Source organism: Balaenoptera borealis (genome assembly GCF_965194805.1).
Source record: "Balaenoptera borealis genome assembly, chromosome: 3".
Taxonomy (NCBI): domain Eukaryota; kingdom Metazoa; phylum Chordata; class Mammalia; order Artiodactyla; family Balaenopteridae; genus Balaenoptera; species Balaenoptera borealis.
The window spans coordinates 85,409,977-85,424,616 of NC_138866.1; the positions used below are offsets into that span (position 1 = coordinate 85,409,977).

The window sequence follows — 14,640 nt, forward strand, 5'->3', positions numbered from 1 at the left end:
TGAATGTTTGATAGAATTCACCAGGGAAGCTGTCTGGTCCTGGACTTTTGTTTGTTGGGAGGTTTTTGATTATTGATTTAGTCTCCTTACTGGTAATCAGTCTGTTCAGATTTTCTATTTCTTCATAATTCAGTTTTGATAGGTTGTGTGTTTCTAGAAATTTATCCATTTCTTCTAGGTTGTCAAATTTGTTGGCATATAATTGTTCATAGCAATCTCTTATGATCCTTTGTATTTCTGTAGTATCAGTAATGTCTCCTCTTTCATTTCTGAATTTATTTATTTGAGTCCTCTCTCTTGTTTTCTTGGTAAGTCTAGCTAATAGTTTGTCGACTCAAAAAATCTTGATAAAGAACCAGCTCTTAGTTTCACTGATTTTTTTTTTTCTGTTGTCTTTTTAGTTTCCATTTTACTTATTTCTGCTCTGATCTTTGTTATTTCCTTCCTTCTACTAATTTTGGAAAATTTTTTTCTAGTCCTTCAGATGTAAATGTAGGACATTTATTTGAGATATTTCTTGTTTCTTAAGGTAGGCATTTATGAACTTGCCTCTTTACAACTGTTTTTGCTGCATCTCATAAGTTTTGTTATGTTTATTATTTTTGTTGGTCTCACATATTTAAAATTTTTTCCTTTGATTTCTTCTTTGACCCATTGGTTATTCAGTAGCATGTTGTTTAATCACCACATATTTGTGAATTTTTCAGTTTTCTTCTCATAATTGGTTTCTAGTTTCATACCATTATGGTCAGCAAAGATGCTTGATACGATTTCAATCCTCTTAAATTTATTAAGACTTATTTTGTGGCCTAACATAAACAAATATAATGTTATATGTCAATTATACCTCAATTTAAATTTTTTTTTTATAAATGTATAGGAAGTTGCAAACACTTTTTTTTTTTTAATTTTTATTTATTTATTTATTTATTTATTTATGGCTGTGTTGGGTCTTCGCTTCTTTGCGAGGGCCTTCTCTCTAGCTGTGGCAAGCGGGGGCCACTATTCATCGCGGTGCGCGGGCCTCTCACCATCGCGGCCTCTCTTGTTGCGGAGCACAGGCTCCAGACGCGCAGGCTCAGCAATTGTGGCTCACGGGCCCAGTTGCTCCGCGGCATGTGGGATCCTCCCAGACCAGGGATCGAACCCGTGTCCCCTGCACCGGCAGGCAGACTCCCAACCACTGCGCCACCAGGGAAGCCCTAAATATTTTTAATTAAAAAAAAAATAAAATAGAGACCTAAAAGGAACCAGAAATCCTTGAAGAAAAGGCTGATAGCACACTTGGAACATGTTCAAGAGGCACCTGGAACTTCTTATCACGTCAGAAATAAAGGAAGCTAGCAAAGATTACTGGAGCTGAGTCAAAAGTCAGTGAGGCTCCCACTGGCCAAAGTTGGGATGATTTTGGCTATCAAGAATAGAAACTGCAGGGACTTCCCTGGTGGTCCAGTGGTTAAGACTCCACGCTCCCATGCAGGGGGTCCAGGTTCAATCCCTGGTTAGGGAACTAGATCCCGCATGCTGCAACTAAGATCCGGGACAGCCAAATCAAAAAAGAAAAAGAAAAGAATAGTAACTGCAGTAGGCTGAAGCAAACAAAATATGCTTAAATTCATGAGTTTATAATAATATTTAAAAAAACAACAGCTCATTATCCACCTTTGGAAAGTGCTAGGGAACCAACTTATTTTGAAAACTAGTACTTGAAACAATCATTTGTCCTGCCTTTACTATGCTACCTGCCTCTCAGTTGATGAAGAAAAGTAGCTCTTTATAAGTACGTCAACACATAAATGAAAAAGGATAAAATTGGAGTTTATCACTTTGCAACCTTGTGATGTTGTGATTTATAGTAAGAAATATATATTTGGTCTTTGTCTCATTTTTGGCACAGAGCACCTAAAACCCTTGGGATTTTCTAAATGATGAGTCTGGTAAAGGTGTCTCTTGTTATGTTAATGAGGTGACTTTTTGACCCCACTGAGGGTTGGGGCCTGGTTGCCAGGAGAAGCTACCATATAATTGGAGGATTGGAACTTTTAGTTCCAATCCTGGAGGTTTAAACAATCCTCCTGGGGCTGGAGGTTTAAACAATCAGCAATGGCCTATGATTTAATCATCCATGCCTATGTAATGAAGCCTTCATAAAACCCCAGAAGGATGGTGTTCAGAGAGCTTCCAGGTTGGGGGACCAGAACACTTCTATGTGTCACGTGCAGGGCCCCAAACTCCACAAGGACAGAAGCTCTTTTGTTCAGGACCTCGCCTTATGTATCTCTTCAACCAGCTGTCAATTTATATCCCTTAATAGCCTCTGTAGCAAGCTAGTAATCTCGTGAGTAAATGGGTTTCCTGAGTTCTGTGAGCTGCTCTAGCAAATAAGTCAAACCCAAGAAGGGGGTTGTGGGAACCTCTGATTTTATAGCCAGTAAGGTCAGAAGTATCAATACAAGTAACAACCTGGATTTTCGACTGGGATCTGAAGTCTGCTCTAGCAAATTAATCGTGCCCAGGGAAGAGACAGTCAGAATCTCTAGTCTATAGCCGGTGGGTCAGAAGAAGAGGTAACAACATGGGCTTACGATTGAGGTCAGAAGTGGAGAGCAATCTTGTGGGGCTGAACTCAACCTGTGGAATCTGATGCTGTCTCTGAGTAGATAGTGTCAGAATTGAATTGTAGGACACCCAGCCGGTGTTAGAGAATTGCTTGGTGTTGTGGGGACCGCCCCTCAGCCCCACGTTGGAAATTGGGTCCAGAACCTTTAAGCTCTTATTGAAGTGATGATCTAATTAACTCAGAAGATGCTCATTAGTGACTGCAAATAACACAAAAAGAAAGACAGGTGCTGACTGATTTGATCAAGGCTCTAGATTGAACTACCAAGTTACAGAAAATACAGAGGACAGAAAAACATTTAAATATCACCATAGGGATTAATTTGCAGAACTAGTCTGTGGGAAATTTACCGGAAAACTGCCTGGTTTCTTAAACAAATAAATGCCAGCAGGGAAAAAGGAGAGGGACAAGGAAGCTACTGAATAAAAGATTAAAAAACATATCAATCAAACTGTATTTGGATCCTGATTCAAACAAAGAGACTGTTAAAAAAACTTATGAGAAAATCAGGGAAATTTGAATGCTGAGTATTTGATGGTGTTAAGAAACTAATGTCTTTGGTTGTGATAATGGTATTATGGTTATGTTAAAAAGGTAGTCCTCATCTTTCAAAGACACATATTGAAATACTTATGAGTGATATAACTAAAAATACAGAATATTGTTATGCTGACTTTTCCAACCTGAATATAGAAATATGTATATATTTGGCTGTACCACGTGGCTTGCAGAATCTTAGTTCCCTGACCAGGGTGAAAGCATGGAGTCCTAATCACTGGACCGCCAGGGAATTCCCAAGATAGAAATATATTAATGCAGCAATACTTTCCATCCACCCCCCCCTCGGCTTTATTGAGATATAATTAACATATAACATTGTGGAAGTTTAAATTATACATGATTATTTCATACATGTATATATTGTGAAACATTAATATTGGTTACTATATCCTTCACCTCACATAATTACCATTTTTTTGGTGATGGTAGTGGTGGTGAGAACATTTAAGATTTATTCTCTTGGCAATTTTCAAGTGTACAATACAGCATTGTTAACTATTGTCACCCTGCTGCACATTAGATCCCCAGAACTTATTTATCTTACATCTGGAAGCTTGTACCCTTTGACCAACATCTCATTTTCCCCAACCCCAGCCCTGGCAACCACCAATCTACTCTCTGTTTCTATGAGTTTGTCTTTTTTAGATACTTATACAAGTGAGATCATACAGGATATTTCTGTCTGAAGTATTTAACTCAGCATAATGCTCATCTATGTTATCATAGCAGGATTTCCTTCTTTTTTTAAAGGATGAGTAATATTCCACTGTATGTGTATATATATACATACAATTTGAGATGTATATATATATATATATATATATATATATATATATATATATATATATATATATCTATCTCAAATTTTCCATTCATCCTTCGATGGACACAGGTTGTTTCCACATCTTGGCTAATCATAAATAATGTTGCAATGAACATGGGGATGCAGATATATTTTGGGGATAGTGATTTCATTTCCTTTGAATATATACCCAGAAGTGAGATTGCTGGATCATAGGTAGCTCTATTTTTAATTTTTTGAGGAACTTTCATACTGTTTTCCCTAATACAGCCATTCTTTCCACTGCAAAGCACAGTGAGTAGAGAAGCCATTCAGAAGCCTAGGGTTCCAGGCAAATTTGAATTGTAAACCAGCTGTCCCAATACTCTAGGGGTGGGTCCTTTCAAATAGATGAGAGAGGAGACTGGATAGGTAAACTACTGTTGTACACACAAATCAAAGGCTCACCGTGACTCTATTACTGCCACTGGGATACTAAAATAGCCTCCTGACTGATCCCTCTTGGGCTTCCATCCTTCCCCACTCCTCAGAATAATCTCAAAACAGTGGCCAGAGTAATCATTTAAAATATGTACATCATATGATTTTACTTTTCTCCTTAACACTTTCCAATGGCTTTCCAGCTCACCTAGAATAAAATCCAAAGGCTTTACCATGGTCCCATGCTACCTCTATGACTCTCCCCCTCTATTATTCCATGCTACCTCCACTGGCTTTCCTGTTGTGTTCCTCTAACATTCCAGGCTTTCTCCAAGTTCAGGGTCTTTACATTGGGCTGTTCCCTGTGTCTGAAATTGTCCTTTTACATAACAGCATGACTCTTTTACAACCTTCAGATTTTTCTCAAGGGTCACATTCTCAAGGAGGTTTTCCCTGGGCATGTTATCTACAGTTTCAAAACTCTCCTTTACTCACTTCCCATCCCCTTTCCTGCTTTATTTTCACTCCTTAGCTAATCTGATGTACATTTTACTTAATTTGTCTTACTTATTTTAAGTTCCTCTCACCAAGCTGCATGAGGTCAGAGGTTTGCCTGTTTTCTTCACTGCTATGTCCCTGGTCATAATAGGTGATTACTTAGGAAATATTTGTTAAATACGTAAATGAATACTTGCAAGTCACTCCCCGCCCCACAGTTCATTCAAACCTAGTCATGTCACCTTATCAATGATGCCCTTCCTGAAGATCCTATACAAAGTAGCACCTTTCCCCCTACATACACACAGAGATCATTACTGAATCTCCTTACCGTTATTTTTCCAAAAAATTGCATTTAGCACATTTTGACATATTATATATTCATGTATTTATTCTCTCTTCCCTTCCCTGTGGATTCTAATTTCCATGAAGGCTAGGACTGTATCCTCAGGGCCTTAGAACAGCCCTTGACTCTTGGTAGGTACTCAGTAGCTATTTTTTTTTTTTTAGATTAATTTGTGCTTTTATTTGCCAGTATAACTACAGTGGCCTGCAAACTTTTTTGATCTAAAAGGTACATTTTACATCACAATCCAACAAACACACACACATATATAATATGTATACATATATAAAAGTGAAACAAAAGTTTTGCCAAAAACGTCTACTCTGTTTTTTTTTTTAAACCAAGGATGAACTTCACTGACACATCATAATCACCAAAGTCCCCAGTTCATCTTAGGGTTCACTTTAATGAACTGAATAGTGTTGCACGTTCTACGGGTTTGGACAAAAGTATGGTGACATAAAATCATTATGTCATGCAAAGTATTTTCACCGCTTATAAAAACTTCTGTCCTGTGCTCTGTGTATTCATCTCTCCTCACCCCCAAATTCCTGGCAACCATTGATCTTTTTATTGTCTCCATAGTTTTGCCTTTTCCAGAATGGCATATAGTTGGAATCTATTATTTTTTCCTTGAAAAGAGAGGTTCAAAGCCTTTATGTCTGTAAGACTACTCATGGCCCACCCACGCGTGGACCGGACAGGCTCTAGGTGGCAAACTCCCCCACTAAATACCGTAGGTTTCCTTCCAATACTGAGCCCTGTCACACTGGTCCTGCCGAGCAGCCCCGTGGAGGTGCAGGGGAACACGTGTTGGGTATTTGCTCATAGGAAGACCACAAGCTTTGTGCCCCTTCTCACAATGAACCCAGATTCCTGTCGGGTGTGTTGTAAACACACGAGCCATTTCTTCAGGCCCCCTGCTCTGAGCACACCCCAAGTAGCTATTTCTTGGATGAATTAATGAACCAGTTCGGTCCGATAGTTTCCCCGCCAGGATCACGAACTCTGTCAGGGCGGCTATGAGCTTCCAGCAGGATCAAGAGAAGCTCGCCAGCGAGCACTCTAAACTCCTTCAACTCCCGTGCCTCTTCAAAGAAAGGCGATGCCCTTTGCAGGGAACTGCAAAAACATCGGTGTTCCCCATTTCATTTCTGTCCCTAAAATTTAACCACAGAATTGACAGCTCAGGCGAACGCAGCGAATAAAAGTATTTAGCAAATTACTTTGTAGTCTGTAAACTAAACTTAACGGATTTTCTCGACTTTATACCACTGTCGCACGTTGGGAGAACAAAAGCTAGTTCCTAGTAGGCGGGAGCCAGCCCCAACCAGCCAGGATCTGCGCCCTCCCTACCCCGACAGGATTGGTCCAGGCTCCGCAGGCACCGCCCGGGTCGGGCAGCCGGCGCCCTCGTGGGCGGGGCCGTCCCGTGAGGCGCGTGGGAGGAGCGAGGCGGGGCGGCCCGGGCGTCCTCCTGTCCACCGAGCTCAGGATTGGCTGAGGTTCGGCAGGCATCGCCGCGGCCGGGCATCCGCCCGCATATGGGCGGGGTTGTCCCGTGAGGCGCGTGGGGCAGGCGGAGCTGGGGCTGGGCTGGGCTGGGGCTTGGCTTCGGGCTGGGGTTGGGGATGCTGCTGCTGGGCCGACCTGCGGGACTTGAGCCTCGGCCCGAGGGATGGCCAACGTGCGGGTGGCCGTGAGAGTCCGGCCCCTCAGCAAGAGGTGAGTCTAGGCGGGAGGGGTCGCCTGAGGCGTCAAACGAGCTGAGAGGAGGGCGAGGTCCTCGCCTCTCCCTCCAGTAATTCTGGCGCGGAGAAATCAGACACAAAGTGGCCCAAGGGTCCAGCGTCCGGAAACTGTAAAAGCCTGGCGGGACAAAGTCTCGCTCGGGTTGGGTTTTCGATTAGTGCCCTGGCGGGTAGCGGTTAGTGGATGGCCTCAGGTTGGCCTACCCTGTGTCCCTGGAGTCCTGCCAGCAGGAGTTTTGAGGGGCCGCGGCTCGTCTTTTTTTTTTTTTTAACATCTTTATTGGAGTGTAATTGCTTTACAGTGGTGTGTTAGTTTCTGCTTTATAACAAAGTGAATCAGCTATACGCATACATATATCCCCATATCCCCTCCTTCTTGCGTCTCCCTGCCACCCTCCCTATCCCACCCCTCTAGGTGGTCACAAAGCACCGAGCTGCTCTCCCTGTGCTATGCAGCTGCTTCCCATTAGCTATCTTTGGTAGTGTATATATGTCCATGCCACTCTCTCACTTCGTCCCAGCTTACCCTTCCCCCTCCCCGCATCAAGTTCATTCTCTACATCTGCGTTTTTATTCCTGTCCTGCCCGTAGGTTCTTAAGAACCTTTTTTTTTTTTTTTTATTCCATATATATGTGTTAGCATACGGTATTTGTTTTTCTCTTTCTTGATGCATGGTGTGGGCCTTTCTCCCTGGGTACACCGAGAAGGGCTGGGAAAGTATCTCACGTGGGGGAGAGGGATCGGGCGGTCTCCTGTCTCTTCTTGGCGGCTCTGGTGTACCTGTGGGGAATGGGGCAGAATTGTGTGCGTCCCTGAGTGCACATGGGTTTCTCTGTGAAGATGTGGAGGAAAGCAGATTGTAAGGTATGAGAGGGAAACGGAGGCTCAGAGAGATGGTGGTTTCATTCGGTGCTCGACAGCAGAACTGGGAAGAAGGGGAAGTCATTTTAACCCCTTCCCTCAACGTAGTCAGTGCCCATTTCCTCACGCGTGAATCTGATCCTGTACTTCTCAGCTGTTGAGGCATCCAGGGTCCAGCCGCATAATTTCTTTCCCTTCTGACTGATTTTCCACTCATAGGTTTGGAAAGTCAGGGAAGGCTTCACAGAAGGGTTGGTGCTTGAACCCAAATGCTTTTAAAACAGCTGCTAAAGTCTGCTGACAGGTGGAGAAGGTGTAAAGAGCCCTCTGTGTGAGAACACTGAGAGTGAAGGACTTAGGCTGTTAGGAAACAGAAACGTTTCAGTTGTTTGAGGAGACGGTGTGTGGAGGGAGATGAGTGGTAGGAGATAAAGGTGGCAGAATGTGGTTTGGGACCTGAAGGCACATATTGGAACTATTTGGGAGGCACAGACTCAGTTAACAAAGTCATTGGATCTTATGTGGTACTTGGCAAGAAATCTTAGAGGTCAAGCTTCCATTTTTAATTTTTCCAGATGAGAAAATGGTCTTGTTTAAGATCTAAAAGTAGGTAAGAGCCGAGATTCCTTTCACCAGACCAAGCCGCTCCTTCCTGAGATAACAGAAAAGTTGGACTTCTTTCTCAGATGCCTGTTTGCTCAGTAGGACTAGAGTAGACCATCAGTAAAATGATAATATGGGAAATGGCTTTGGTGCCCTCCCTTCTACCTCACAGTTGTTTCCCATAATCAGAAAATCCATGTCTCCTTATAAGATGCTGCCCCTTGTTTGTCCCAAATCATCCATCATTGAGAGAACATGTTTTCTTCTGCCAATACTGTAGGCTCTGGAACACTAGCCACTGCCCTGGCAAAAGTTACTTTTCATGCACCATATTCCCTTTCTGTGCTCTTCTTTTTAAATCTGTGAAATAGTGTAACTACTTTAATGGGTTTTTTTGTGAAGATCAAATGAAAGGGTATATTAAAAATACTTAGAACAGAGCCTGGCTCATTTTAAGTGTCCAGTGAAGTGCTAGCTATATAATTTTTAACACCTGCTTTTATTCCTCCCTCTTCTTAGCTTTTTTTTTTTTAAGTTTTACAAATGAATAGATCAGTGGAAATGGCTGGGTTATTTTCTCCTCTAGGGCAGTGATTCTCAAATTATAGGAGACATACAGTCCACCTGGGAAGCTTGTTATACTGCAAGTTGTTAACAGGAGTTCCAATTAACTAGCCCCACCTTCTCCCATAATTCTGATGAAGGTAACCTGTGGACCATGCTTTGAGAAACACTGTCCTAGGAGTAAACGTGTAACGGAGTATTTATTCCTGTGCAAAATCTTTAACCCTAAGGAATGAATGCCTGTTGGTAGAATTCAGGACCCAGAGGCATCAGTAGGCTTCCTTTGAGCTCTGTGCAGTCCGCTGCCCAGTTGAGGTTGGTGCCCTTTCTTTCTCTTCTGCTCAACTTTAATTTGTCCTCATTTTGTTTTAGAATATTTTGGAACCACTAGATTACCAATGGCAGTGGTCCAGGCAGGGGAGGGACAGCATCTCACCCACCTTTAGTGTCATATCTTTCTGTCAAGAGGTCAAGTTCAAGACCCTTTTTTCTTTCGGCTGCTTTATGCTAAAAAGTCCTAGATAAATCCTCAAAATAGGGCTTACTTTAAAATATTAAATAGATTTGCAAACGTTATTGCATATTTTCCCCCTTATTTTCTTTATTGTCCAAATTTACTATAACCTGTGTATTTTATAATGGGTGGAAGGAGAATAAAACCTACTTTTAAATGCAGAAAGGAAAAAAAAATTATCTTAACACCAAAGATGAAAGATTTTCTTTGGGAGAGCTGAGGGCTGGGGGCAGGAGGTGTAGTTTTATGATCCTGGGGGACAAAGAATATCCCTGCTGCCTTAAGTACTGTCTTGTATGAAATGTGAAAGACAGAGCATCAGGGCCTTGAGGAAATTTAAGTACCAGAAATGTCATCACCTGGGAGAGGGAAATTTTTTATCCAGGGCTTTATCCCAAACACACTGACAGGTTTAAAAAAATAATCTTAAATGTAAAGACCCCTGTCTCACTGTGCACCCCTTGCCCCCCCCACCCCAGCCCCCAAATCCTCAAGGTCACATCCTGGAAACCCTGGGGAAAGATAAAAATGAGACTGAATATATTTGCTCAACTTTCAGGTCTCAGGCCAGGAGTAATTTAATTGATAACTTTCTTTGTAGTAGAAAAAGTGCCAATGAGTTAACTCTCATCTATTAACATTCTGACCTTAAGCACTTTAGCTAAGTTCTTTATGCTGTGAAAAAGGATTTCATATCTAGAATGGAGTGTATTCCATTCATTTTGGCCCTAAGGTATGTGGATCATATGGATTAAGCCCCTTAAAGTGAATTTAGGGGTTGGATAGTTGTTAGCAGTGTTACTACAGAACTGCAGTTCAGGAAGATTCTTAAGGATCTTGGCTCTCATTCTGATTTAGGAAGACATAATGAAAGGATTTGGGAAGCATGTTCTCAGGTCTCAACAGAGAGGACTCCAAAACCTTTTTCGTTATTTTCTGTGCTCAGAATATCAGAGAAAATGAGAAGTGATGCCATGCTGTGTGCTGAGCAGAGGATATTCTCCGTGGTTTCCAAGCCTGCTTTCTAAGTCATATGGCTTTGTGGTTAGACAGATCTGGGTTGAAATTTCAGCTCTGCCACTGCTAGCTGTGTGACCTTGGACAAGTTACATAATTTCTCTCAGCCTTAGTCTTCATTCTGAAAAAATGAAGATATGTTAGGAAGCTATGTCAGGAGGGTGTGTTAAGAGGATTGCATAAGATGACGTATAGTACATACTCTACTTAATACAGTGCCTGGCACATAGAGGGTGCCCAACAACGGTCACTCTTCACTGTTCCCAAGCCAAATTCTAATAATCCAGGGAAGAGTGCCAACCAGGGGACTGCTTGATATGATGCTGATAGCCATTTATGGAGACGGGCACCCCAGTTATGGAGACAGCAGTAGGGAAACACTTTGTCCCAATAGCGCTGTTCTCAGCTGCTCTTTTCTTTCTTTTTTCTTAAATAAATGTATTTATTTATTTATTTATTTTTGGCTGCATTGGGTCTTCGTTGCTGTGTGTGGGCTTTCTCTAGTTGCGGCGAGCGGGGCCTACTCTTCGTTGTGGTGCGCAGGCTTCTCATTGCGGTGGCTTCTCTTGTTGCAGAGCACGGGCTCTAGGCGTGCGGGCTTCAGTAGTTGTGGCTCACGGGCTCAGTAGTTGTGGCTCGTGGGCTCTAGAGCGCAGGCTCAGTAGTTGTGGCGCACGGGCTTAGTTGCTACGCGGCATGTGGGATCTTCCCAGACCGGGGCTCAAACCCTTGTCCCCTGCATTGGCAGGTGGATTCTTAACCACTGTGCCACCAAGGAAGTGCCTCTTTTCTTGATTAACTTAAAGAAGCAATATTTCCTCTCATATGGGTTGTGTTTTGTTTCTAGGGAGACCAAAGAAGGGGGAAGAATTATTGTGGAAGTTGATGGCAAAGTGGCAAAAATCAGGAATTTAAAGGTAAGCCTGAAATTGTTTTCCTTTTTCTTTCCACTGAGGAGCTAGTATTATTACAGGGCTTCTGCGGGTGAAGGTGGGTATGTGAATGTGTTTAAAGAGGGGGATTGGGAGAGGGAAGGGCAGATAAGGGGAACTGTGGGAAGAGCTTTGAGCAACCACAAAGCAAATATAAAAATACAGCAGGAAAGAAGTTCCAGGGATGTGGCTGCTGCAGCCCACATCAGTGGGGTACAGCTGTTTTGGAAACTGGTCAGTGGTTGTTCTGAAAGTAAACACTAAGAGTGTTATGGGGGCTGTGGCCAGCTTAAATCATGCTGGGGACAATCCATGCGTATATTTAACTCACCCGACCACCAATTAGACTTTGGCTCAAGCCTCTTATTGGATATCACTTCATCTAGAAGCATTACCAGGGCTTTTAGTATGCATCTGCTAATGCAGGACTCTTTTTTTGGCCATAGTGAAGGCCAAGTAAGAGACTTTAGATCTCAGAAGAGAGTCGGTCACTAGCCCGAGTCTTGCTACAAATTCTCTTTTACAGATCTGACTGATCTTTGAGTCACGATTGGACAAATACTGGCAACTTCCTCCTCCACCCCTCACCCCTTCCTAGGGCTAATTTCCTCCATCCCATTCCTCCATTTCCCAGGCCAGCGAAAGTGGAAGGGATTCTTTGGAAAGAACAAATGGCCCTTGAGCAGTGGAGAGGGACAGGGCAGCCGGCCATGTGACTATTGCTGTGGTCAGCTTGCAGGTACTCAGCGTTCCTGGGAGCTGAGGAAGCTGACTTGCAGAATGAAGGTTATCTGGATCCCAGGGCCCCCAGCCATGCCCACTCTTGTGTTACTCCTATGATGTGATCTGTTTCCTTTTGTCAGTAGCTCTCTGCTGAAAGAGAAGCCTGCCAGACTTTCAACAGGAGCTCCCCGGGGACAAAAGACCTTTCATTCTCTGCTGTCTCTTATTTATGTCTCTGTTGCTTAATCACTTCAGCTGCTTTGTTCTGAGAGCCCATATTTTTGGTTAAGAGTAAATTCTGGCCAAGATCAAACTCTAATCTGCCCCCTGCACACCTCGCTGACTGCTTACTTCCCTGAGGCCAGTTATTCACTAAGAATCTCTTAGTCATTCTGGCAGCCTCATTCTATTGTGGCTTGTGGTACCTAGTTCAAGGGATTGTTTCTCCCTGTCCAGAGTCTACATTTTAAATAGTAAGATAGGCATTTCTGTGAATAATGCCATTCTCCCCAGTACCTGGAGGTCAGTACAGTTCCAAGCTCTGGCTCTGTCCTCATCTACCTTGGGCAGTTGGAGTGGTCCTAACTCTTCTGTCCAACATGCTTTCTCATTCACTGGGGGTGGATACCCCAATGACCTCTGTGTTTGCCCTAGGTTGATAGAGCCTGTCCCGCCCAGGGACTGAATTACTCAGGCACTACCAGTATCTTCTACAGAAATACTTAGAGAAGAAATGATACAAGAAGAAGAGGCCCAGAGAAGGAAAGGATTTTTCTCCCAAGCTGTCTTATGCCTCATAGGGCTGGTTCTTATGTGGGTTGATATGTGATAGTATGATAGACAGGCATTTAATTCTCTGGGGCTTCATTGTACCTAACAAGATGAAGACAAATGTTACTTTTCCTTTTTCCGGTAGATATGATAAAGATTCTCATGATCAGTCCAGGTATCTCTGGCTACAGCAGAGAGGAATCAAGTGCCACTGGCCAGATTCTGATAGTAGAGAAGACACTGGATCCTATGTTTGATTTTAGGTGGACGGTCGACCCAGTGGCTTTGGCGACTCCCGGGAGAAGGTTGTGGCATTTGGCTTTGATTACTGCTACTGGTCAGTCAACCCAGAGGACCCCCAGTATGCATCTCAGGATGTGGTAATGTCATTTTTCCTTCCTTCACTCTCCCCAGGTCTTTATAATTGGATAGTTATTGGGAAATTAACATGGAATCTGGGCCCTGGCTATTTCTTACTTATGGTAGTTTGGTCAGAAACTAATGATGTTTTGATCTGGGAAGTGGTAGTGAGAGGTATCAGTTGCAGAAAGAGCAAAGGAGATAAGAAAAGACTGCTTGTTGAGGGCACGGAAATTGACTAGTGTCCATTTAGGCGTGGACCTCCCTCTGTTTCAGATGGGTACGAGGTAGTTCAGGCAGTGTTCTGCTCCTGTGGTAGGTGAATGGGCTCACCTCAAACTTGACCTTGTGTTGTATGCAGCAGAAGGGCCCATGAGTCGTAGAGACTGGTATCTTCTTTGAGTCTTAGGCTTGTGCTCCTAGGCCGAGTGTAAAGGGCTGGACAGCTATTCTGCCAACCTGCAATGTATGTAAGAGGCGAATTCTGTTCATCTGCTGAGGATTGAGAGGATGAGCCAAGCCTTTACTGGCTGGTGCTGTAGGTCACCCTTCCTGCTGATTAGCTCTCCCATAAGTTTCTGAGGCAGCAGGTCTGGCCAGGTGGGTCTACAGGACTTCTGTCTGTTTCTGTGAAGCAGCAGCCTTGTCCTGGTTGGAGCACTGTCAAAGGTCATGCATTTAGTCCCCATGACGTCCAGCAAGCCTTGCCTGATTCAAGTCTGTGACCACAGACAATAGTCCTCATCCTAGCAGCTGCCAGGGTCCTTTCTAAAATTAGAAAAATCATTTATTTGGCCTTTCAGATGTTCTTTCTTACATGTGAAAGAGAATACTAGAGGCATATGTCTTTAGGAAAAAACATTGAAAATGGAAAAATCTGGGGGAGAACCCTAGACCCATTGCCTATCAGTGCATACATCTTTGAATAAAAAGCCAAAGTGTGTTTTCTACTAAGTATGTTAGTCTTTTGTGAAACTTTTCCTAATTATGCCAAAGAAACAATGTTATCAAGCCTGAGTGACTTGGAGGACAGCATAGGCATACCTCCTTTTATTGCACTTTGCTTTATTGCCTTAATGGATACTGCATTTTTTACAAATTGAAGGTTTGTGGCCACCCTGCATCAAGCAAGTCTATCTGTGCCATTTTTCATAACATTTATTCACTTTGTGTCTCTGTGTCATATTTTGGTAATTCTCGTAATATTTATAACTTTTTCATTATTATTATATTTTTTATGATGATCCCCGGTCAGTGATCTTTGATGTTGCCACTATGACTCACTGAAGGCTCAGA

At 43.0% G+C, this 14,640-nt stretch overlaps 1 protein-coding gene across 6 annotated transcripts in view; it reads left to right on the top strand.

The window, feature by feature from the left end:
* The first annotated feature begins 6,835 nt into the window (after nt 1-6,835).
* The window catches only part of STARD9 (StAR related lipid transfer domain containing 9), a 129,970-nt gene continuing 122,165 nt past the window's right edge, over nt 6,836-14,640 (top strand). For all 6 annotated transcript variants that reach the window (XM_082388669.1, XM_082388670.1, XM_082388672.1 and 3 more), the window contains exons 1-3: nt 6,836-6,972; nt 11,406-11,475; nt 13,248-13,364. In XM_082388669.1, the coding sequence (XP_082244795.1) occupies nt 6,926-6,972; nt 11,406-11,475; nt 13,248-13,364 (234 nt within the window). In that variant the 5' untranslated portion in view covers nt 6,836-6,925. The remainder of the gene's footprint in view (nt 6,973-11,405; nt 11,476-13,247; nt 13,365-14,640) is intronic.